This window comes from Bos grunniens, chromosome 3 (genome assembly GCF_055505025.1).
Source record: "Bos grunniens cultivar Pamir isolate PY7600 chromosome 3, Bosgru_T2T1.0, whole genome shotgun sequence".
Taxonomy (NCBI): domain Eukaryota; kingdom Metazoa; phylum Chordata; class Mammalia; order Artiodactyla; family Bovidae; genus Bos; species Bos grunniens.
The window spans coordinates 94,810,244-94,835,244 of NC_141167.1; the positions used below are offsets into that span (position 1 = coordinate 94,810,244).

Genomic DNA, 25,001 nt, shown 5'->3' on the forward strand with positions numbered 1-25,001 from the left:
TGCAGAGGGTGAGGGACAAAGACCACAGTCTGGTGGGGTGGAGGAGGGTGGGGGGCGGGGGGGTCGTGGATGTGGCTGCTGGGGACAGGGCTGAGGCCCAAGACAGCACAGAGGCTGGTGGCGGAGCCCAGCACTTGACCATTTTGCTCAAGGCCAGCCTGGCTGTGGCCTGCAGGCCTCTCATTTCCTCTGCTTTAATGAGGGGCCACAGAAGTGCTTTCCCACAACTGCATCACCTCCCTATACGGCCGTCAGCTTAAACACAGAGCCGAGCTGGGGCAGGACAAAGTCTCTGTTATGACACATTGCGGTTCATTTCCATCCATTCAACCCTTGGGCACAAGCTCTGGCCACTCCCAGTCACTTCCCACAGGCGCCAGGACAGAGCATTCCTCTGCCTGGCTTCTGGTTAAATGCCACCTTCAGGATCTTTAGACGAAAGGCGGGGTAGAGTTTGGGGCAGGGGAAGGGTCAAAAAGAAACAATGGATCCAAAGGACTTTCCAGGAACTTTAAAAGCTTGGAAATTCAAGGTGTGGTTCTCTACAAGGTCTAATTTTACTTAGAAAGTCCCTCTAAGCACAACACACTTTCCAGCCAAGACAGGGCTAGTTTTGGCTCCTAAGTAATGAAGGAGGGAGCTTCCTCAATTCTCTGAAGAGAGCTAGAATGAGGCAGAAAGTGGCCGTAGAAAAGCATCCACAGGAAACTAGGCTTGCCAGAGGCAGAATCAAGGGAGCTGTCAGAGGTGAAACGCAGAGAGGGTAGACAGCTAAGCTGGGCACCAAAGGAAACTGGGCACAGAAGCACAGCTCCCTCAGGAGAGCCTGGCAAGGCTTCTTGCCCATTACATGCCCTTGTTTCAGGTGTCTTAGGCAAGGCCACTATCTCCCCAGACCGTCCCCGCCGCCCAGTGATAAACAACTCCCTTCCACCAGGACAATCTGATTGCATCCTCTCTGCCTGGCACTCACAGGGCCACTGCAGGTTCTCTAGAGCAGCAGTCCCTAACCCTTCTGGCACCAGGGACCAGTTTCGTGGGAGACAATTTTTCCATGGGGGCGGTAGGGAACGGTTTCGGGATGATCCAAGTGCATTACATTTATTGTGCACTTTATTTCTGTTGTTATTACATCAGCTCCACCTCTGATCATCAGGCATTAGATCCTGGAGGCTGCGGACCGCTGCTCTAGAGTGCAGCCCAGCACGGTACATAGAGGACGTCAACGCTGCTCCCCAAAGGACCAGGTATGCCTGTGCTCGGCTGCTCAGTCATGTCTGACTCGTTTCCACCCCAGCCAGATTCCTCTGTGCATTGGATTCCGCAGGCAAGAACACTGGAGTGGGTTGCCATTTCCTACTCCAGGGGATTTTCCCAACACAGGGATTGAACCCCATGTCTCCTGCACGGGAAAACAGATTGTATACCACAGCACCACCTGGGAATCCCGAGTAATGTACCAGGAGAGCAGGCAAACGGAGACCCTGAAGAACAGGCAAGAGACAGCAGTGTCAACAGGAACAGGTGCTGAGGAGATGGAAAAGAGAAGGGGGAACAGTGGTGCACGCTGTGGCGATGCCAGAAGCAGTGGTGTGGCAGGTGGCAAAGAGGTGAAGGTGCGGGGCGGGAGAGGGCCAGGCAGTAGCTCCTGATGCAGGGAGGACCCCTTGGAGCCATCTCAGCATGGGAGAACCTCAAAGCTGGGGAACGCCCAGGGGTCATCTGGTCAAAGGCCAGGAGATTTCAGCTACAATAGCCTCGCCAAGGCTGAAACAGGAAAAGCAAGATAGCGCGAGGGAGGTGACAAAGTGGTCCAAAGGTAGCTGTTCCTTTATGGCTCGCCACGGTGTACTGTGGCCTAAATCCAACCTCCAAATGACATGTATGTCTAACTAAGGCAACCTGCGGCCGTCAGCTGATGAGGGTGGCACCCTGGTCCTAAACAACGATGAACAATCACTACAACTTATAGAGCATTTCCTACACAAAGACTCTCTCCCGAAGGTTCCACTAAATTCACCCAACAACCCGAACGAGTGGCTCCCATTATTTTCAGATAAGGAAAAGGGCATTTAGAAGAGTTAAGTAATTTGCTCCAAATCACTGCTGGCTCAATAACCAGTGCTTATCTAACGGTGATCGGGTGGACAGAGGGATGGATGACTGGATGGACTGATGGATGAAGGCAAGGCCAGGCTGACAGACAGCTCCTCCTGCGACTAGACGTGGCCCTTGTGGGCCTGTCAGAGGGAGCAGGGAGAGCTGTGAATAAACTGAGCCCACGAACAAGGCAGCATTCACAAATATATATGACAGCCCTAGTCTGCTGAAAGCGGAGGAAAAATAAAAACACCAACTCTCCATGAAACAGAGAAAGAGTCCCTCGCTGTCTTTAAATTTTCAAGTCAGAGAGAAACACCCCAGTGGCCCAGGCCAGCTGTCCCCAGGTCTGAAGGTTTTCTTCTAGGTGTCTGTAGAGTCAAAGTCTCCAGTAAAAGGAGAAACAGGACACAGCAGAGATCACACCGAGGCAGAAGAGGCCTTGCACAAAGGCCCTTCCTTTGTGTCTAGCTGTGCTTTGTTTAAAGCAAGATCAGATTCAGCATCTGCACTTTTACTCGCTGCCTGACGAAAACCAGATGCCAAATGCCTCCCAGCTCTGCACCGGGGCCCCTGCCCTTAGGAAAACAACTTGAGTCAGCCAGGCCAGCGCACACAGCCCCGAACAAAGTGCGCCTGTGCTCTCAGGGCCAGCTCGGCACTCCTGAGCCTTTAAGCAAAGCACATTTGGAATCTTTTCAGACTAGGAAAGGTGAAAAGGACTTCAGACCTCATTCTTAGTCTAGTCTAGAAGTCTGGAACTTTTTCCCAAAGCTCTCACCTTTAGCCAGGTGAGTGAGATGCTCAAGCTAGTCACCAGTTAGATACCAGTCACCAAAACATTCCCCTCTGAAAGCCACTGACATCCTGGTGACCGCGGACAGAGCAGTCATCTCTCTGGCATGGCTCAGGGACAGGGATCCCCTCCCTGGAAAGCTAAAGGGCCTTGGGGCAGGGAGTAGGGGGGAAGTAAACTCACCCTCCAGAAATACCGAGAGTCCCACAGAGAGAAGGAAAGTCAGTCAGCACGCGCTAGCCCCTCCAACACAGATCTCTGAGCAAATCAAGTCAGAAGTTGGTGGACCTGAAGATCACTTATCATCCAGATCACACAAATAGCAGTTAAGAGTGCCACCCTGTCACAGCTCTAGAAGGATTCCACAAAGAGTCCCAGACTAAAGATGAAGCAATGCAAGTCTGGAAGGATGGCCCTCTTCCCCTTGTGACCACATCCCCAGCCCCTGGCCCCTGGCCCCAAGAGTGCTGTGGCACGGGAGGAGGAAGTGAAGAAATTTAGGCTTTTAGCTGCCTCGGCCAGAAGATGACACCTGTCACCTCCTCACCCATTTTATTGGCTCACATTAGTCACACGGCCTCAACAAATCTGCCAAAATTTGAAGGTGCGCATACCTGGTGAGCTGTTGCCTCCACCACCTCATCTGAAGTCCTGACCTCTCATTCCCAAGGTCAAGCCCCTGTTTTCGTATGAATTCAAAGCCTCATTACTTAGAGCTTCCATCATTACCTCAAACCCCACACAGAAGCTTCCTAAATTCAGTCCTCTCTTCCAAATTTCCATTTTATATCAAGTCATCACACTCAAACTCTTACAGTCATCTTCTAGATGCAAGATCCAATCACCCCTTCATTCAACCCTCCCTTCTTTTAACAGTTACTTTCCTTTACAATTTTCCTTTGAAATCTTCTGCCATGCCCTCCTGCTTTCAACTCACATCTCATCACAAACAACTGCATCATTCCAGGAGCTTAAACCAGTCATTCAGCTTTTATTTTCTTCCCTCTGATCGACCTGCCAAATCCTTCCTTCCAGCGGCTGCTTTCTTAGTTTCTTCTCTGCTCAAAAGCCCACGATCCCCACACCACATAAATCAAGGGTCACCTTCTAAGCCTGCAATTTGCAGTGCTCTAGAATCTGCTTGTGGAATTAGGACATAATCTCCCTGTTCTCTGCCAGAGCCTCGTCCACTCCTGTCTCCAAAGGTCTGTTCATGCCATCCGCTCCTCACTCTTTCTACACAAATCCTAATTCTCTCTTAGAGTCCATTCAAATACAATCTCCCCACTGGAGTCCTTCCTACTAACATACTGAACCTCTTTCTCCTCTGCTTTACCACAGGGGTAAGCACTGGCTCTGAACACTGTGCCTTGTGATGAGAACCTACCTTGTTTTATAAGAGAGAAAGAACCTTTTATTGTTTTATAAGAATAAATCCTATTTCCTGCTCCCTTGAGGGAGTATCTAATACAGGTTGCCTTCAACTGTAAGCAGTGGGAAACATCAATTCTGTTACCCGAAAAACTGGGTTTACCTCTTGGTGGATGCTGAGCCAAGAGAAACACAACCACGCCAAAGATTAGGAGAAGAAAGAATTTATTATTGCAGCAAGTAAGGAGAACACCAGAGGTCTTTCCCCAGGCAGTGTCACCTTGAACAGCAAAGTTAGGCTAGTTTTAAGCTAAGAGTACATACATATTCATGGAGGCTTGACAGTCCAAGTTTTAGTGGACTGAAATCACAAGGATTAGAGAAGGTTAACACCATCATTCCTTTTTGGTTCAACTCTCACATCTATACGTGACCACTGGAAAAACCATAACTTTGACCTTATGGACCTTTGTTGGGAAAATGATGTCTCTGCTTTGTAATACACTGTCTGTCTTTGTCATAGCTTTTCTATGAAATCTGGACGGTAAAGAAGGCTGAGTGCCAAAGAATTGATGCTTTCAAATTGTGGTGCTAGGGAAGACTTAAGAGTCCCTTGGACTGCAAGGAGATCAAAATAGTCAATCCTAAAGGAAATCAACCCTGAGTATTCATTGATAGGACTAATGCTGAAGCTGAAGCTCCAAAACTTTGCCTACCTAATGTGAAGCGCTGACTCATTGGAAAAGACCCTGATGTTAGGAAAGACTGAGGGCAGGAGGAGAAGGGAGTGACAGAGGATGAGATGGTCGGGTGGCGTCACTGACTCAATGGACATGAGTTTAAGCAAAATCTGGAAGATACTGAAGGATAAGGAAGTCTGGCAAGCTGTCCATGGGGTCGCAAAGAGTCAGACATGACTTGGTGATTGAACATCATCCCTTACATTCCAGTTGATCTGGAGGTTAAACATTTCAGGCTAATATTTACTACTGAAAGAGAACTGGGAGTCTTTTGAACTGATATACTATCTTTGCTAGCCTTACTTCTCTTGCCTGATAACAGCTCTTGCATTCTCTTGTTCTCTTATGATCATTAACTACTGAGATCTGTTCCAGGACAAGTATTGTGGCCAGGCTTAGATCCCAAAATAACTCAGGCCAAAAATGACTTCTCATGTCAAGAAAGCCATGCCTGGTTCTCTCTCTCTGGTGAGCCCCTACTCTATCTGCTTATAACTCCTCTGGCTGAACCAGTGACAACAGAAAGTGCAAAGATCGGCCTACTCAGCCTTCAGTGGCTCTGTCATTAAGGACCCTGTTTCTTCCCATCTTTACCCCTCTGACAGCCTCAACAGATTTGCTTTCCTCATGGTGACAAAATGGCTGCTCATTTCCAAGAATCTAATGGAAGAAGTTGCCCCTTCTGTGTTTCCTTTTAAGAGAGAAGACATCTTTCCAAGAATCCACTCCCTTCCCTCCCCAGAGGACTTCTCGTATCTCACTGGCTAAAACGATGTCACATGCCCATATCTAGACCATGGGCATGGCTTGAATCAATCACCTTTTACCCTAGAGCTGGAAGCAGAGCCACTTTTCCTTGAGTTGGGGGGTGGGGGTGGAGAATGGAGGCATGACATTCAAACTACCTCAGGGTTCTGCCAACAAGAAGAGAAAGAGGGAAAAAAATGGCTGCCGTGTAAATAACCTACGTGTCTGCTGCAGGCAGGACCCAGCGTCACGCATCTGTGTGCCTTCCCTCCCCCGCCACCCCCATCCTGTGCTGGCACATATGGCTGCTCAACAAATAGTGGTGGAACTGAGCCGAACGAGGAATTATCCTGTGGGTGTGAGAAAACAGTGAGCGTTACAATAGTGTGGCACAATTGGACATTTGTGCATAGAAACTGGAAAGAGAGCCATGAAATCCAAACAGATGCAAAAAAAAAGGACTTAGCAGAGGAGGCTGGGAAGCCCTAGTCCAAACCCTAGGCTGGGCCTGACTCCCAGTTCCACAGCCAGGGAGCAGGCCCCAGGCCAGAGTGCTGGGCCTCTCCCAGCAGGGCCCAGCTGGGCTTTTTCCTCATTTCAACCCTTGCCTCCACTGGGCCAGGGTCTACATCCAGCCCGCAGCGGCTCAGGCACAAAGGAGGCTCCCGATGAGGTCTGTAGTGCCTAGCCAGTCACTGAGCACATTGTGGGCACCACAAATCCGTGGACCACGAACACCTGAGCGCAGGAAGTCTGGGCTGTGAAAACAAGAGCTCCCTTCACTCAGGATCAGACGTGGCTCCTTCAACAGGGCTCACGGGTCTCTCTGCCTTCTTCAGGCCACCTTATTCCTGTCTTTGCCTTCTAGCCCAGCTTTCCAGCACACGCTTCCAGATTCTTCAGGTTACGGACAGCACTCTAGACCCCAAGGCACGTGGCTCCATCTTTGGCTGGAAAATGCACCAAGAACTGCAGAGAAAATCTACTGAATCCAAGGCTCTGAAGTCTCACGGATGCCCTACCTCTGCATCACAAGTCCACGAGTTTTTAGCTATTCCAGGTTTTAGAGCTCCTTTTCAAATACGGTAGCTGGGATTTCATTGGCTACAGAAAACTGTGTTGGGGACTTTCCTGGTGGTCCAGGGGCTGAGACTCCGCGCTCCCAATGCAGGGGGCCTGGGGTTGATCCCTAGCCAGGGAACTAGATCCCTCATGGTGCAACACTAAGAGGTCACATGCTGTGACTATGATCTGGCACAGCCAAGTAAATAAATAAACATTCAAAAAAAAAAAGGAAAGAAAGAGAACTGTGTTAAATACAGGCATCTAAGAACTCATCAATTATGACACGTAGTCAACATTCAATACACAAAGATGGCAATTAGGTTGAACTGTGTGACCTAATTGCTGATATTCGACTGTTTTTGACCTCTAAACATAGCAATGTTACACAGTTCAACCTAATACTTACACTATGCCAGGCAACAGGCTAAGGAAGGGCTTGGGACCCCAGGACCAACTACCAAGCCATAATTTCTGTCCTGATGGAACTTACAGTCTGGTGCACTAAATCATTCATTAAAAAGTCATCTCGGACACTATCACAATGAGTGAAAAAAGTCAGACAAAGAAAGACAAATATCAAATGATATCACTGATATGTGGAATCTAAAAAAAAATGGGTACAAATGAACTTCTTCACAAGACAGAACTAGACTCACAGATGTAGAAAACAAACTGTGGTCACCCTGGGGTGAAGAGCAGGGAAGCAATAAAGTGGAAGATTGAGATTGACACATACACATACTATTATATATACAATGTGCGTGCTTAGTCACTCCGTCGACTGCTATATATAAAATGTGTGAGCTTAGTCGCTCAGACGTGTCTGACTCTCTGCGACACCATGGGCTGTAGCCCACGAGGCTCCTCTGTCCATGGAATTCTCCAAACAAGAATACTGGAGTGGGCTGCCATTTCCTTTCTAGGGGATCTTCCTGATCCAGGGACTGAAGCCAGGTCTCCCACATTGCAGGCAAATTCTTTACCCTCTGAGCCACCAGGGAAGCCCATATGTATATAAAATACACAACTTAGATAACTAATAAGGACTTACTGTATAGCACAGAGACCTCTACTCAATACTCTGTTAGGGTCTATATGGGAAAAGAATCTAAAAAAAGAGTGGATACATGTATATGTATAACTGATTCACTTGCTGGGCACTTGAAACTACCACAGCATTGTAAATCAACTATACTCTAATAAAAACTAATAAAAACAAAACTGTTCCTATAGTAAATCTGCTCACCTTTCTTCAATATTGTCTACAGGAAGTGTTTGCATATGTGTGTTCAGGCTGACACTGTCCAAATCATGAATGCCGTATATTTCCCCCCACATTATATGCTGTAATGTGCATCCCTGGGGTCTCAGACAGTAAAGAATCTGCCTGCAATGCAGGAGACCCAGGTTCCATCCCTGGGCCAGGAAGATCCCCTGGAGGAGGGCATGGCAATCCAGTCCAGTATTCTTGCCTGAGAAATCCCATGACAGAGGAGCCTGGCAGGCTACAGTCCATGGGGTCGCAGAGACTGAGGGACATGGGGACAGGACTGAGGCGACTTAGCATGCACACACGCACAAACCACCCAAGGATGGCTGTGTCTCCTCCATATAACACACAAACACATTGTTAAGCTTATTAGATTGTGTTACAGGAGACAAGTGCTGGTGCTGTAGAAATATTTGGCTAAGTGATCTAACTAATTTTGGGAAGTTACAGGTCACCTACTTGGGATTTCTGATATTGCTGATAATTCTGAATTAGGTCCTCGAAAAACAGGTCCTTACACCACATATAAACTGCCAGCAGCATACACACAGGGGGTTTCATGGGCCTTATTCAAAATATTTAAGAGAACAAACTGCTCTCAAGCACAATCCCAGTGTCTCAGAAACACCATTTACATAAACAATTGGTATGTTAATTGCAAATCAACCTTGTTTCTCTCCTAAAGCAGCATCCCCCAAGGATCTTTATTAGGTGTTCTGTTAGCCTAGTTTGAGTTATGGTATTTACTTAAAAGTACCAACAGTGAAGTTCTTGAGAAATATTTGGTAACTCAGACACTTTTCTAATTCAAACTAATCTTCTTCATTAGTCTACGTTGTTAGGGATTTTACCATCCTATTAAGAGAAAGGAGCAAAGGCTGCACTTGGTGTAATATTCACCAAATTCTTCTACAGGACACTTCTGGTAGTGAGAACCAGAGCTAACCTCGGAAAGTGGGTGGAGGGACTTCCCAGGTCGTCCAGAGGCCAAGACTCCGTGCTCCCGATGCAGAGGGCCCGGGTTCGATACCTGGTCAGGGAACTAGATCCCAAATGCTGCAACTAAGAGTTCATATGCCTCAACTTAAAGATCCCATGTGCCGCAACTAAGACCTGGTGCAGCCAAGTAAATACATGAATAAAGAGTAAAAAAATTTTAAATGAACCCATAAATAAATAAAAAAGAAAGAAAGAACGTGGGTGGGGGAAAAAAAGAAATGACAATTGGGAGAGCAGCTGTAATCCAATTCAGTCTAATACATGACACCTACATAAAGTTACACTGGAATTCCAAGCAAAGCACATGAGAACTTTAGACCCTGCACCCCCGATCTTTTGATTGATCTGATGTAATTTACTAAAAAATGTCAGTGAACAACACTAACAAGCAGGCCTCCTGTCTATTCTGTTGCATTTCCGTGAGAGCCAGCCCTGCACATGCTGTACAGACATCAATGAGCTCGGATGGCATCTTCACACGAGTTCAGCCTGTCATTGTTCGCTGTACCCGCACAGAGATTCAGTAAAACACTAGTCACATTCACGGAACATCTTGAACTCTCTTGACATAGCAAATGATCAGCAGGCCCTGTTCCCATGCCAAAGGCAAACAAAACCCGTCACCAGCAAGAAGGATGCCCAGTCTCTCCAAAAGATGCCAAGGCCCCTGTCCGGTCTCCTCTGCAGAACCTTGCCAATCTCTGGGATGCAGGCAGGATGATCAGGGACCAGCGGAGATTATGCTCTGACTGTCTTAAGAGATTAGTTACTTAAAATCCTCCACATGACTTCAGTCATCCCCCGTTACAGATGACAGAGGCAAAGCCTACTTGATTAAAGCTGAATGCCTACACGTTTGAAAACGGGAAAATACGCAGAAGAAAACAAAAGTCAGATTGCTGATGGGCAGAGCATCAGCTCCAGGACATCAGGGGCTGCTGAATAAATGATGACAAGGAAGCACATACATTAACCATAGATGCATCATAAATACCACAGCCCTCTCGGCGCTTACAGTTACTTACTTTTCCCCAAAGCATAGACTGAGTCTGGCCTTATCCTCAGATGTGGCCTGGCCCTCCTGAGACTCCAAATATGGGAAATTACAGCTCTTCTGTGGTGGGGTAAGAAGGGGAAGGCAAATGTTTGCATTGCATAGTGTTTTAATTAAAACAAAGGTGACGTATCCCAGAGCCTCCTTCTCTTCTGCTGGGAGAGTTTTTCCAGGCCTTCTTCCACTCTCTCCCCATACAGGCCATCAGTTTCTCCCTCACCTCCAAAATAATTCCCCTTTAACATAAGGGGATTATGCATAAGATCTGCTAAGATTTTTCTAAAGTGAATTCAAGTCCAGAGGCACAATCATTGTCTTAACTAGTTTCAACCTTCTTAGCAATCCACCCTTGCGGGTAGGGGGTGGGGTGGATGGACCAGGATTCAGATTCGAGTATGAGAAAGAAAACGACTGCCGCTCCTCCCAGTTGAGAGGTACAGGGACACCCAGCTAAAAGCTATCCCCCATCCTGACGAAGGGAAGGAGAGCGACCTCAGCCGGAGCTCCGAACGCAATCTGGCTTTCCTGTAATGCGATACCAGCAGACAGATTGCAAAACTCGTCAGCAAGCTATCTTACTGTACTGGAACATCAGAAGACATTAAGAAACTGCTCAGCAAATCATCTCTAAACAGTGTCACAGAGGGTTGTCTAGCTTGGGGATGAGCCGGGAACAAATCTATCTGCACAATCACTCCTCTAATAAACTAACAGACATGTCCATCTGCGAGGCAGAATCCCCAACAGACCATTCATCTCCACATCAACACAGAATCAACGCAGAACAAAACCACTGAGGAAAACCAGAAAGGCTTCTGAAGAAAGCTGCTGGTGGAGAGAAGGCTGGCCTGGCACACAGGGTCTCCCAGGAGTAGTACCACCTGCTATGGGGCTCAGGCCAAGGCCACCAGGCACAGCTTACAACCCGCCTGGGACCTTCTGACTTAGGGGATGAAGCAGGGAGAAACACCAGGGACAGGAGAGAGAAGCGCAGACCAGTGCTGGTCAGGGATCATCCCAGGTCAAGGGAGGGCCTCTGAGAAGGGGCAGATCTGGAAGAGTCTGCCCCACCCACCTCCCACTGAGCTGACCCAGCAGCTTCCAGAAAACAGCAGTGGTGAGAGCTCCAGGTTCTGGGACTGAGTACCAGGTGTGTGTGTGTTAGTCGCTCAGTCGTGTCCAACTCTTTGAGACCCCATGCACTGCAGCCCACCAGGCTCCTCTGTCCCGGGGATGCTCCAGGCAAGAATAGTGGAGTGGGTTTGCCACTCCCTTCTCCAGGGGATCTTCCTGACCCAGGGATCGAAAGAATGCAGATCTCTGGCACTGGCAGACAGATTCTGTACTGTCTGAGCCACCAGGGATAGGCCCAATCTTAGCGTCACCACACCCTCAACACCAAAGTCCTCGGGAGGAAGTTTGGTATGGATGCTGTCTCCTATCTGATGGCAAAGCATGTGATCATTCTAGTTTTCTTTTGTTCTGTTCTGGTGGGCTTCCCAGGTAGCACTAGTGGTTAAGAATCCACCTGCCAATTCAGGAGACACAGTTCAACCCCTGGGTCGGGAAGATCCCCTGGAGAAGAGAATACCCACTCTGGTATTCTTGCCTGGGAAATTCCATGGACAGAGGTGCCTGGGGGGGCCTACAATCCACGGAGCGGCAAAGAACTGGACACAACTAAGCGACTGAGCACAGCAACAACAGGAATTCAGAGCCAAGTATGAAAATCCCAGTTCCAATACAAAATTCCCATCAGTTAATAAAGACATTCCATATATCCGGGACTCGGGATATTTGCATATTTTCAAAGCAAAGAATTCGCCCTTACCTCTCCCCAGCCCCAGTCTCCCACCAGCATTGGTATTATCTCTTACTTCTAAAGGGCTCTTTACCAGGACTGCCTAGGGTATGTGTAATTCATGGCTGCTGAAGAAGAGTTGAGAACAAAACAAGAAGATTTAAGAAACAGCAAGAAAAAGACTTTACCTTAGGGACAGAAAAGAGTTCCCTAACGTCAGAGGTGTTTTTAGTTAATGTTTCTATTTATCAAAGATTAAAATGCATACCAGGTGACTACTTAAAATGGTCATTATGATGTTAGCTTTTAGTTCTTGGCATCTGAGATAACAGAACAATGAGTGCTTGTAGAAGGCACTCAGGTATTTCTTGAAGGAACAGATCAAAGTCTTTTCAGGAAAGGACCGTAAGGAGGCTCTAACACAACAGAGCTCTCTGGATGGGTGGCAGCAGGTCAAACCCTGATGTTTAAGAAGGGTTGGCTGTGATATGTGAATCCAACCACCATCCCTCCAAAATAGCAACTACTTTAAAAATCAGGTCTAAAGGTGAACCATCCAAGAAATCTGTTTTTGCTCCCGAGGTTTTAAAGAAAGTTCATACTAGTGAACTTGAGAAGTAACCCGTAACACTTTGAAATGATAATCTTTTTACAGCAATAGCTGCTCCAGCAGGACTAAAGGAAAAAAATTATCTTCCTTTGGGTTAAGGTCTTGAATGTCTGGTAGCCAGCAACCTTAAAGGTGACTCCAGTCCAGTTCACTTTAAATGGAAGAATTATTTGGGAGCTGAAAATGCAGGAAAACTTCTCATTTATTTTCCTAGTCTATGAACAAATAAGAGCAATTGATTGACTTGGACACAAAATCCAGTATTTACAATTGTCCTCTCAATGAGTTTTAAATGGGCTTTATTTAATTCAAAATTATAATTAAGACAGTCAATAAAATATGGGTGTGCTTAATTTGTTAAATGTATGTGTTTCTAGAGAAAATATTCAGAATGAACAAGTCAATTATTTCTCTTAAGTACATTAACACTTAAGGGCAGTGTTTTCATTATGACTGTTGTTCTTGATACCACAAGACAAAATTATTCTGTTATATGGCTATTGAGTAAGACTTGCTGCTCCCTAATGACTTCACCAATTACAGCTTCTACTAGCTATAAAATAACAAAATCAGTTCTGATATGGGTATAAAATTAAGACTGAAAAAAGAGTGGAGTAAATCACCCCTTGAGAATCAAGTTGTTGAACCATATGTTCTTGTGAGTCCATTTATGTCAAAAAAGCTGTATTTGTGTGAGTGTATGAATAGAAATGAGAGGGAAAAGCCTGGGAGAATATGCTGTATCAAACTATAAAGAAGGTATGCTGCTGCTAAGTCGCTTCAGTCGTGTCCGACTCTGTGCGACCCCAGAGACAGCAGCCCACCAGGCTCCCCCATCCCTGGGATTCTCCAGGCAAGAACACTGGAGTGGGTTGCCATTTCCTTCTCCAATGCATGAAAATGAAAAGTGAAAGTGAAGTCGCTCAGTCGTGTCTGACTCTTAGCGACCCCATGGACTGCAGCCTACCAGGCTCCTCTGTCCATGGGATTTTCCAGGCAAGAGTACTGGAGTGGGGTGCCATTGCCTTCTCCGAAAGAAGGTATTTCAGACTCAAAGAGGGACATGGGGCAGGGAGGGGAACTTCCACATTTTACTTTCCGTCTGTGCTCCTGTTAATCACTGAGTCATGTCCGACTCTTTGTGATCCCATGGATTGTAGCCCGCCAGGGTCCTCTGTCCACGGGATTCTGCAGGCAAGAATACTGGAGTGGGCTGTTCTCCATTTCCTTCTCCAGGCGATCTTCCCGACCCAGGAACCTGGGTCTCCCACCTTGTAGGCAGATTCTTTACCATCAGAGCCACCAGGAAAGCTTTCTGTCTGTGCTCTACTAGATTTTTACAACAGAACTATATTCATACGGCACTCCATCCAAAAAGTAAAAGTCAAAGAAATAAAGCAAGCATATATAAGCTATCTTGTGAAACTGCAACCAATAGCTCATCACCTTTCTTTCATATAACATTTTACCCTGAAGCACTTTATTTGCTGTTTTAAATTATGACTTAAATCAGTGAAAATCAAGTCTTCCTTCCCAACGTATGTGTTGCATCTAAAAGGTTGCAAAGTTTCCTTCTCTGGAGGTCTTTAGGAAAGGGGCGGGGCGGCAGGGGGAGGGTACCTGGCCAGGGCGGGGAGGCGTGGTTTGCCCTGGAGCAACAAACAGATACTCACACAAAGATCTCCCATTCCTCCTCCTCCTCCTCCTCCTCCAAGCCCTTCCTACCAAAGTCAAATCAAGGTCGCCAATGCTATCAGTTAATTTTACCTAAGGAGCAAACACATCCTGGTTAAGTTACTCAAGCTCCTTACAGCTCTCAAAGTAACACTTGAGGGTGGAGAAGCTGGCCACCTTATAAGTTTCAAAAACACCTAACCATGATACCACTTCCACTAAGGTACAGACACAGGGCTAAGGTACCTAATGGATCCAGGCTATGTGTGAGCACCAAGCTGCTACTGCTAAGTCGCTTCAGTCGTGTCCGACTCTATGTGACCCCATAGACGGCAGCCCACCAGGCTCCCCCGTCCCTGGGATTCTCCAGGCAAGAACACTGGAGTGGGTTGCCATTTCCTTCTCCAATGCATGAAAGTGAAAAGTGAAAGTGAAGTCGCTCAGTCGTGTCTGACTCTTCGTGACCCCATGGACTGCGGCCCACCAGGCTCCTCTGTCCATGCAAGAGTGCTGTAGTGGGGTGCCATTGCCTTTTCCAAGCACCAAGCTAATTTTGCTTTAAAACCAGACTACTGTACCAAATGTGAGGGATCACACTGGTTATCATGTAGAAAAAACAGATTAATACTACCTACTAAATGCTGCCTTTCTAGGAGACAGAAGATTTCAAATTTATGGGACTCTTGGGGTAAGGAGAGTTAATAAAAAGGATCCCTGAGAAGACAGGCAGCCCATCTCATGACGTGGCTCCATTATCAACAACACAAACAGGATCCAAGGCCCAGCTGACAGAAGAGGTGTTTGCAGAGGTCGCCATGGAAAAGGAAGAGCAGAGTAAGGGGAAATGGGTGTTACAAACAAAACAATCAAATACATGAAAATAACTCCAATTTAAGGCAATCCTGAACAGATCCCACAACATCAAAGAATTATAAGGGAAAAGAACACATAGCTGGTATCAGATTTCTTCCCTGCTGTAATAAAGGAAAGGTCTGGGGACCTGTAAATTGATGGCAAGAGGTCCCCACAAGAAGACTAGACACTGATCTCTTTGAGTTGTTTTGTTAGGATTATGATGAACAAAAGCTCTTCCTTCAGTACAAAAACAGGTTCCCTTTACTTCCACTCAAGACCCCCCACCTCCAGTAATGTCCCCTACCCTCTCTGTCACTTCTCCTATCTACACACATCTACAGCTCTCTGGTATCTGCCATCTGTCTCTGGCCCAAATACCTACACCAACCGACAACTCCAATTCTTCCAACCAGCACCTTTAGGACCCAGGCCCACTGACACTAGGGCTTCCCCACCCCTTCAGAAGGCTTCTTGGGACTTCCTGGTGGTCCAGGAGGTAAGATTCCGTGCATCCAAACCACGGGGCCCAGGTTCGATCCCTAGTCAGGGAACTAAGATCCCATATGCTACAATTAAGACTCAGTGCAGCTAAATAAATAAACAAATAAGAAGTCTTCTCAAAGCATCCCCTTGTGTCCTGGTGTCCTCCATTCCACAATTCTGCGAGGACCTCACTCTTATTATTAAAAAAAAAAAACTGCCTCAAATTCCAGCCCAGGCAGAAAATGTTTCCAGATTGAGCATTTGAGGGCTACTCCAGTCACACCCCTTCCCTGGACAAAGAATTCCCTTTACTCCTGCTTAGCTGAAGGCACGAATAAACTTGCCTGGCCTCTCCTTCCCCAATAAGACAACAGTCCTTGGAGAGCCTGTGGTTGTCCACTTGCAAAAAGTCATCTACCACACTTTTTTTTTTTACCCCCGGCTTTAGCATACCACCTCGAGGGCAGGAACACGGTTGTGCAAAACCTGGATCACCCGGACGAAGGGAAATGATGCAGTATTCAGATGAATTTCATTAGACGGCTGGACAGAAACTTTGCTTCAACTCTCATTATCATAAAGCCTATTATAAAGCTTTTTAAGACCCATCTGACCACTTCCCAGCCTGAGTGGAGTTAATATAATTTAATCTTTGATTCAGAATCTTCCAGGGCCCCTAGGCTCATCCTTCTCTTTTGCTACTATAATTAGAGTTGTGGAGATGGAGAGACGAGGCTGACAGTGGCTTGGAATGCCAGTTTTTAGAATCAATCCCTGCTGCTGCCATCTTGTGATTTCACCTTCCTGACAGTGGAGTTCAAAAATAAAAGCAAAATCCCACTTAACTGGGGTTCCAGTTAAGGGAGGCCCACTGCCATGGTCTTTGTTAAGTGTCTACCACTGGGGTCCATCATTAGTCACTTAATAAAGGGGTCTTGATGAGGGAATTTGGCACAATGTGATTTTCTACACATAAGAAGCTTGATTTTGATGCAACCACTCATGTCTCTGAAAATCAGGGGCATTCACACACAGGTGTCCTAAATTTCCTTAAATTAAAATCCAAGCCTTTACAAGGAATAGCTGTGCTCACGTTGAAGCAGCAAAGAAACAGGTGTCCAATCACGGTGAACAAGGAACTCCCAAAGGAACCTACAGATACTAATCACGGTGCCATAGCTCAGAGTGCACAAGGCCAGGGACCACAAGAGGCCACTGAGTAGAGCCACGTCTTCCAGTTCCTGGGCCAGGGCTCAGCAGAAGTGGTCTGCCTGGGCTCCAGGGACCCAGTCTAAGCCCAAATCCCAAACTCAGTTATAGTCCAAACCAAATCTCTGTGTCCGGCATCATCCCACATGAACTGGTCCCTAAAACCACTGACAGTCATTTATCCAGTCCCTAAAGGGCCACTCTGTCATCATTATGACTGCTGATGCCTCTGCATTAGCAGGACTCTCCTGGGAAGAGAACAGCCTCCTCAGACAAAGCCCACCCATTTCTGAAAGCCCAGCCCAAGACTTCTTCCACAGGGTTTTTGCTGACAACTACTGATTACATTGAACTTTACTTTGAACTTCACAGGGATCTGTGGACAGAATTCAGGAGATAGATGAATTTGAATGAGAAAAAAACTGCATCCTTATTTTCACTAATCTCTTAAGTGAATGTTGGGGCTTCCCTGGTGGCTCAGCGGTAAAGAATCCGCCTGCAACGCAGGAGATACGGGTTCAATCACTGAGTTGGGAAGATCCCCTGGAGAAGGAAATGGCAACCCACTCCAGTATTCTTGCCTGAAAAATGCCATGGACAGAGGAGCCTGACAGGCTACAGTCCATGAGGACGCTAGAGTCAGACACATGTTAGCGACTAAACAAGCAAGTAAACAGCTGTTCCTTTGATTATGAATGTAGGTAAGTATCATGGTAATATATTCAAGACCTGTGACTCTGTCACAATACAAATCATACATACTTTCATATCACATCACAGTGGATGCAGATACCTCAAAACATCATTTGCACCCTTCACTACACCAAAATTACACAACTGTTAGATCTTGTTATTTAATGTGTAATTAAAGAAGTTTAGTGCTATGTTATAAATTTGTTTTTGTTAATATTTTGGTGAGGGTATTTCAATAAAATTGATTTTCCCTAATCCTATGTTATTTATTTATGCATTTGAGAACGTTATCCTAGGAAGAGGTCCATAGACTTCAGCAGCTTGCCAAAAGGATCCATTTTGGATCCTTTTTTCCTTCACAAAAAAGGTGAAGAACCCCTGTTTGGTGGAGTAAACGCACAAGCACTATAGCCAGACAAGGCTGGATTCAAATCCAAGCTCTGTCAATTTTGAGCTCTTTCCTTTTGAGCAAAATGATTTAAACTTCCTGAGTTTTGAATTTCCTCATCTTGATCAAGGGAGCTGATACAGAAACAAAACCTACCTTGTGAAATCATTCATTCATCAAAAAATTAAATGAACAGCTACTTTGCTCCAGGCACACGGCTGAGTTCTAGGGCTACAGTAATGAACACGCCAGAGATGGTCCCTACGCACTTTATACAGAAGGTCATGCTATAGAAAGTGTTTACCAGTGACCGGCACCTAAGAATTCTATAAACAATGCTACCACTAAAACCACCACTCTGAGTGTCCAATTACATGCTGATTTGTGTTGCTTCACGTAACAGCTGGTTTATCTAGCTCTTGTCTTCCTATTAAGGATTCTAAGACACCAAGGGAGGGGACTCATACTCAGACAGACAACTTGTAGGATGAAAGAACATGGGATTTGAACCAAGTGGTCCTGGTTTCAAAACCCTGTTCTGCCACTTCCTAGCTTTGTAAGTGTCCCAGAGACCAGTACCTGTCCCTGCTAAATCTGTTCTCTCCTTCCCGTGTAATAACAGAACCCTAGTTTTTGGCTGGACGCTGAGAATTAAGGATATTTCCAAGCCTTCCTTGCAGCAAAGTATGGTCATGTGACCAAGTTCTAACCAATGGGGATGTAAGCAGAAGTGAGGGGTACACTTCTGGGAAATGTCCTTAAATTAAAAGGGCATGCCCTTTACCAATTCTTTTCCTCCTTCCTGATGGTTGGGGTTAACACAGCCATCTTGGACTATGAGATGATCTTGGGAATAAAGGCACGCACTTGAAACAAGGCAGAAAGGGTCTGGGTCCGTATGGCTGTGGAGCACCATTTCAAGCTGGCACAGTCATCTAAAGAATTGATGCTTTCGAATTGTGTGCTGGAGAAGGCTCTTGAGAGTCCCTTGGACAGCAAGGAGATCAAACCAGTCAATCCTAAAGGAAATCAACCCTGAATATTCATTGGAAGGACTGATGCTGAAGCTGAAGTTCCAATACTTTGGCCACCTGATGCAAAGTGCTGACTCACTAGAAAAGACTCTGATGCTGGGAAAGATTGAGGGCAAGAGGAGAAGGGGACAACAGGGGATGAGATAGTTGCATGGCATCACTGACTCAATGGACATGAGTTTGAGTAAACTCTGGGAGACACTGAAGGACAGGGGGTTGTCCTTCACTGAAGTTCATGGGGTCACAAAGAGTCGGACACGACTTAGTGACTAAACAACAGTCATCTACCTCCAGGTGAGTTCCTGAACCTTCCTAGACCTCAATATCCCCAACTACAGAAAGAGGATAATGTAAGGTCTCTATCTTGCAGGACTGAGGACTCAAAGAGAAAGGACTTCTTCACAGCAAGGGCTAGAGTTAGGAGAGGTGGTAACACTACTATTCTCTTGCTGCAGTAACAGACGTAGGAGACTGGGACATCTTAAAACAACCCTGGGTACCCAGGGGTGGCTCAATGACTCATACAGTTGAAAGGCATCTTAGCTAGCCTAGTCCTGACAAGAATTCCCTTCTCTGGCACCCTTGTCAAATGGTCCCCAGGAAAGGGAAGGGCATTGCTTCTGGCAAAATTGTTGGGACAGTGGTGTTGGCGCATCCATAAACCACAATCCTTGTCTTCTTCCATCAGAACCCTTTCCCTGACTGCTCCTAGCCACCTTGCTGCTTTCCTCTGCCTCCTCCCTCTCCTCAGCCTTTGATCACCCCAGTCCTGCCTCTGAGCTCACTCCCACCAGAACATCAAAGTTCCTTTCAATCTCTTTTGGAAGCACTCTCTGGCCTCTCCCCTAAGAAGCCTTCCCCGACTGGGAAAGAACTGATCACTTCCTCAGTCCACGGTATTCAAATGAGAGGCTTTTCAAACTCTACAAATGAAAATTCTCTCCCACTGGAGAAGAGCAAGAATGACCATGAGCCACTCACGAGTTCTCTGTGTCCATCCGGGGATGTCCCAGTCTCCTACATTTTTCACTGCGAACACTTTCAAGCTATTTCATCTTGTTTGCAACATCAGCACTGGACTAGAAGGCATAACTCTTCATGGTTATGCAAAATCACAATTTGCTTTATGTGCCTAAAGCTTATATTCATCTTTCCTGATTATTCCCTTCCTGCTCTCGCAGCCACAAATCCTATTCTGTCTCCCCCTGACACTGTGGTCACCTCTCCATGTCTCTGTCACTCATGCAGGGCTGCTCCCAGGCACGGGCACAGCTGCAAGCAGCCTCTCCTCATTCCCTCTTTCACACTCAAGCCACATCCACACCAGCCCCTACTCTCGCTTCTCTTCTGCCCCTCTGGCTCCACCCATTCTCAGCAGTGGAAACTTTATACTATCCTCGTGGCTCAATCAGGCCCATGCTTAAGATGGCTTTAGAACTGGGACAAGGGTAGCCATAGCAGCTGATGGTTCCCTAGTGAGGTGGGCACTCACAGGTGCAAAAGGAAGAAACAAGACACAGTGGTCAAGACGGCAGGAATTGGTACCCAGGCAGGCGGAAAAGGAGAAACCTGACCTCAAGCCTAGACAGTGGCAAAGGAAGGGAGCAGAAAACATGGGTCTGATGATGGCGAGGGGGAGACAAGCATCTTGGATTTACCCTGTTTACTCCTTACACACTGTCACAGGGATTTCTAACTCAAACTGCCCCTTCTAGAAGCTGGCAGCACGTGGATCAGTCTCATTTTGCAGAACACTTAACCTTGATCCTAGTTTTTACAAACAAAATTTTATTCCAAGCATGTGACCCACCTGGACACAAAACCTTGAGCATCTTTGCTATTTTCAATTCATATTACACATTAATTTTCATTACACAGCAAGAATGATGACGCATGAATCAGACCACACCAGGCTGCAAGCGGGTTATAAGACCCCAACCTGGGTTTTGTTCCCTCCACAAAGACCTGCTGGTCTCCAAGGTTAAAAAGTAGTAGTCACTCCCCCTCCCCGCCATGCTGCCAGCCATCGAGTGATGAGAAAAGGTGAGATTTCACTAGTAGGGATCAAAAAAACCCAGGCCCTCCACAGCTCTAAACCTCCCCACTGTCACCCAGGTGTGGTCTTCGGCCACCACTCCCCTTCAGCACCACCCTGACACTCATTTTCCTCCATGGCACCTGTTCACACTTGAGGCTGGGAGTAGAAGACAAAAGTGGCCCCAGCTCCACTCCACAGAGCAGCCCAGAGGGGAACAGCAGGGGGACCAGCTGGCAGCCTTACATTTCTGGAGCAGCCAGGAGAAGCAAAAGGCACAAATGCCACATTTCCTTGTCTTCCCATCGGTGGTTCCATCTCCTGCCCTGGGCCCCACCCTTCCACTCAGCCCTCTTTCATGCCTTAGCCACACCGTCCACCCCACACCCAAGCTTCCCGGAGGGCTTTCCCTACTTGTCTCTTGAATCCACATGAGTCACTAACCACTGATTTTAAACCCAGACACTAAGTGAATGGCAAATACCAATACAATATTTAGTATTGGTGAATGGAGACCTACCCGTCTTCTTAATTCTGCCTGAGCACACAAGAGACAGGGAGACACTGACCCACACCTGGGCCGAAGACTGACTAACTTGCCGCCGGACTGGGTGTCTGTGTGAGTGCTGCGGAGGGGAGCGCAGAGCTGGCCGTGGGGAACTCACTCTCACTCGCTGGTTCCCTAACTCGGCTGCACTTTGGAATTACCTAGGACAGCTAAAAGATACATGCCTGGGTCGTCCTCCCAAAGAACCTGGTTTAACTGCTCTGGGGTTGCTGCCTGGACATCGAGATTTCTTTAAAGCTCTCCCAGCGATTCTGGGCTTCCCAGGTGGCTCAGATGGTAAAGAATCCGCCTGCAATGCAGGAGATCCGGGTTTGATCCCTGAGTTGGGATGATCCCCTGGAGGAGGAAATGGCACCCCACTCCAGTATTCTTGCCTGGAAAATCCCATGGACAAAGGAACCTTATGGGCTCCAGTCCATGGGGCCCCAAAGAGTTGAACACGATTGAGCTCACAGGCACACATTATGTGCCCTAGATATTTTTCAAAGCAGTCAAGACATTTACAATACCTTATAACCTTTAACTGTCAGGACAATCCTTAGAGGTATCACTCGATTTTACTGAGATTCAGACATCAATCACTGTCAGGCCGAGATCTGACCTCGGGTTCTCCCATCTCCAAAGTCCACTCTCTTTCTGCCCTTCTGTGAACTCTTGCAAGGGAGTAGACAATGCATGAAAGCAATCTCCACTGGTAGCAGGTCACAAGTCCCATAAATGCAAGACACCAAGATGTGGAGATGGAAACGCCACAAGCAGCAGTGATGTCCTCTTCTGAATACAGGGGACTGAGCTGTACCCAGAGAGCAGAGGGGGTGTTCAGCTGTGAAGTCTAAGGAGATGGAGGGAGAAGATGTACCACATCCGGCCAGGGAGCTTATCCTCAACCCAAGATACCGTATTTAAGACAGCATTCAAGGGCGTGGAAAGCACTACTGAATCTGAGAATGTTGGGCAAAGGGTTGGGGGGTGGGAGGGCTCTTCAATGGGAGAGAATCCTTAAGAAAGGTGTCAAGGGTTCACCTCTCAAGCCAGAGTTTCTCCATCCAAGCTAAGCATCCTGACCTTCCGTGGGGGCACAAAACCCAGTCCAAGCACAGCCCCTATCAGGCACCATCCCTCTAGTGTCTCTTCTTCCCAGAACTATGATCTTAACTTCCTTGGGGAGGGGACATATGACCAGACCCTCAAACATTTTATCTACAGATCACTTACATGAGGCAAAGCTTCAACCCTTATTCCACCCATTCCTACTTCCCCCCTCAAAAAACCCACCATCATTGTCAACTTTCCAAACCAACTTTCCCAAGAGTGGGAATAATGTTGCCATTTCAGATTAGGAATTGATGTGGAGCAACACAGACGAGAAGAGGAAGACGCTGAAGCACTACGTTTAGAAAATACAAGAAACCAATCCATAATCCACATGGAAGTCCCTCAACATTGACCGAGATGGGGGAGGGGGGGTGGTCAGGGACGGGTGGACCCCACAGCAAGGCCCAGGACAGATACTAAGGACAGCTAGTGTCCTTCTTCAAGACAACGAACAATATGCCTCCCGGGTCAGAAACGGGGCTCTGGGTACTCTAGTCCAACCTGTGACACACACCGCAGTCTCCCGGGGTCCCCCCCAAGCCGTGTTGATGGGAAAGAACCACAAGGAATTACAGGAACCAGGAGCAGGTTAAACTTTCCATCGATCGCGCTGATAAGCAGCACCACTTACCCAGCACAGCCAGACAGCTCAGCACTGGGAAAAAGCACTTCATGTCGGCAGCCAAGAGGAGACACGACGCTCGGCGCTTCCTCTCCTCCCAGCTCTTAATCTCTCCTTTCTGGCAATCCACTTATAGCTGCAGAGGACAGTTTTGGAAATAGAACTCAATTCAGGGAATGAGAACAGGTTAAGGAGCTCATCAGGAGGGAGTGTGGGGGCGGGGAGGGGCGGCGGGTGGCAAATGTTAAACTCCTCTACGCTAAAGGAAGGGTCCAGAACAATTCGGAAGGCGCTCGAGGCTCCTGCCACATCCTGTGCCTTGTGGCTTCCACTGGAATTGTAGACTGCTGTGGATTAATCCTCAAGGAAAAGGAAAAAGAGAGTCTGAGAAAATCCTTTCATCCACTGATTATACAGAAATGTCCTTGGCTTCCCGGTGAAGGTGTCTGTAATCTCCCTCATTCGGATTCCACGAAAGGGAACACGGCAGGTTTTGTCAAAACCTTTGACGGCCAAATCGCCCTGGCTGACATCGCCTGCTTTGGGTTTCTTCATCAAAAAGTCCGTCCCCATCCATGGCGGGGCTGCCACCTGCCCTAGACCTGCCCGAAACACACGAAGCAACTTGGCGTTCGTCCGGCAGCCCTGAAGCAGTCCCACAATGCCAGCAGATTTCTAAAACAAACACAACAGAGATTTATTCGAGGCAAGCACGGCTGCAGCACAACCAAGAGGGACTGAGCGACACTTGGGTCCCGATCCGGGATCAGGACGGTCCACCTTTGCGGTCTGACCTTGGCTAAGTCGCTACCTTCGCCTCCGCCTCAGTTTCCCCGCCCAGAGTAGAGCAATCATGGGAAGCCCGATTGTTCCTGCAATACTTTTACCAAACGCTTCACTCCAGGGAATTCCCTCCGCCTCCCACCAAGCCCCGGCGCCGCGGGTAGCCCCACCCTCCGCGGGGGCAAATCTGGAAGGGGCTCCGAGGTGGGGCAGCCACTCCCGGTTCCACCCTCGGCACCCGCCCCAAACGTGGGAGCTCGGCTCGCGCCGCGTCCCAGGTGGCCCCGCTATTGTTTTACCTTCCTGGGTGTTTATTTTTCGCTGACTGGAAAGAAAAGAGGAGGGAGAAAAGATACCGGGGCTCCGCTTTCGCTGCCGGGGCGCGCTCGCCGCGCGCCCGACCGGCCCGGGGAGGGGTCTCGCGCCGACCCCCGAGCGCAGCCGGCGCCGGGCCCGCCGCTGCCCCTCCCGCCGCCCTCCCCCGGGCTCCGGCTCCCTTCGCTGCCGCCCCTCCCCGCGCCGCCCGCGCGCCCACCGGATACCAACCTCGCCGCCGGCCCTCTCCCTGCGCGCGTGGGTCCGTCGGTCCTTCCGCCCGGCGCACGCCTCTGGGGACGCACAGCCTCCTTCCTCTGCTCCCGCAGCTACACCGGCAGCCGCGCTCCGGCCCCTCCCCAGGCCCCGCCCCCTTCACCCGGCCCGCTGCACCCCGGCCAGCCCAGCGCGGGGAGAAGGCGGCGGCCTCGGCGAGAGGCACCGCCCCCGGGCCCGCCCCTTCCCACCACCCCTTCCCCACCCCCCCGACCCCTGGAGAAGGGCTACCGCTCTGGGGGACGGCCTTGGGGCTCCGCGCGCCGCTGGTGGCGCCTCACCCGCACCTGCGGGTGGCAAACGCCACCCGAGAACCTGGGCGCAGCTGGCGTGGGGGCCGGGCAGCTCTAAAAGTTAATCGGGGGGGCTCACGCGCACACTACCCGGCCACCGACAGGATGCACAGGCCCTTCCCAAA

The 25,001-nt window shown here is 48.2% G+C and overlaps 1 protein-coding gene across 7 annotated transcripts in view; it reads right to left on the bottom strand.

Annotated features, from left to right (window-relative positions):
• IGSF3 (immunoglobulin superfamily member 3) overlaps nucleotides 1-24,755 on the bottom strand; it is a 130,244-nt gene extending 105,489 nt beyond the window's left edge. For 4 of the 7 annotated variants that reach the window (XM_086392064.1, XM_086392062.1, XM_086392067.1 and 1 more), the window contains exons 1-2: nucleotides 24,539-24,673; nucleotides 23,219-23,884 (exon numbers count right to left, since the gene is read on the bottom strand). In XM_086392064.1, the coding sequence (XP_086248190.1) occupies nucleotides 23,219-23,261 (43 nt within the window). In that variant the 5' untranslated portion in view covers nucleotides 23,262-23,884; nucleotides 24,539-24,673. Of the gene's footprint in view, nucleotides 1-23,218; nucleotides 23,885-24,538 lie in introns of all 7 variants that reach the window. The other 3 variants (XM_086392066.1, XM_086392063.1, XM_086392065.1) reach the window with 2 other exon arrangements.
• Nucleotides 24,756-25,001: the final 246 nt, after the last annotated feature.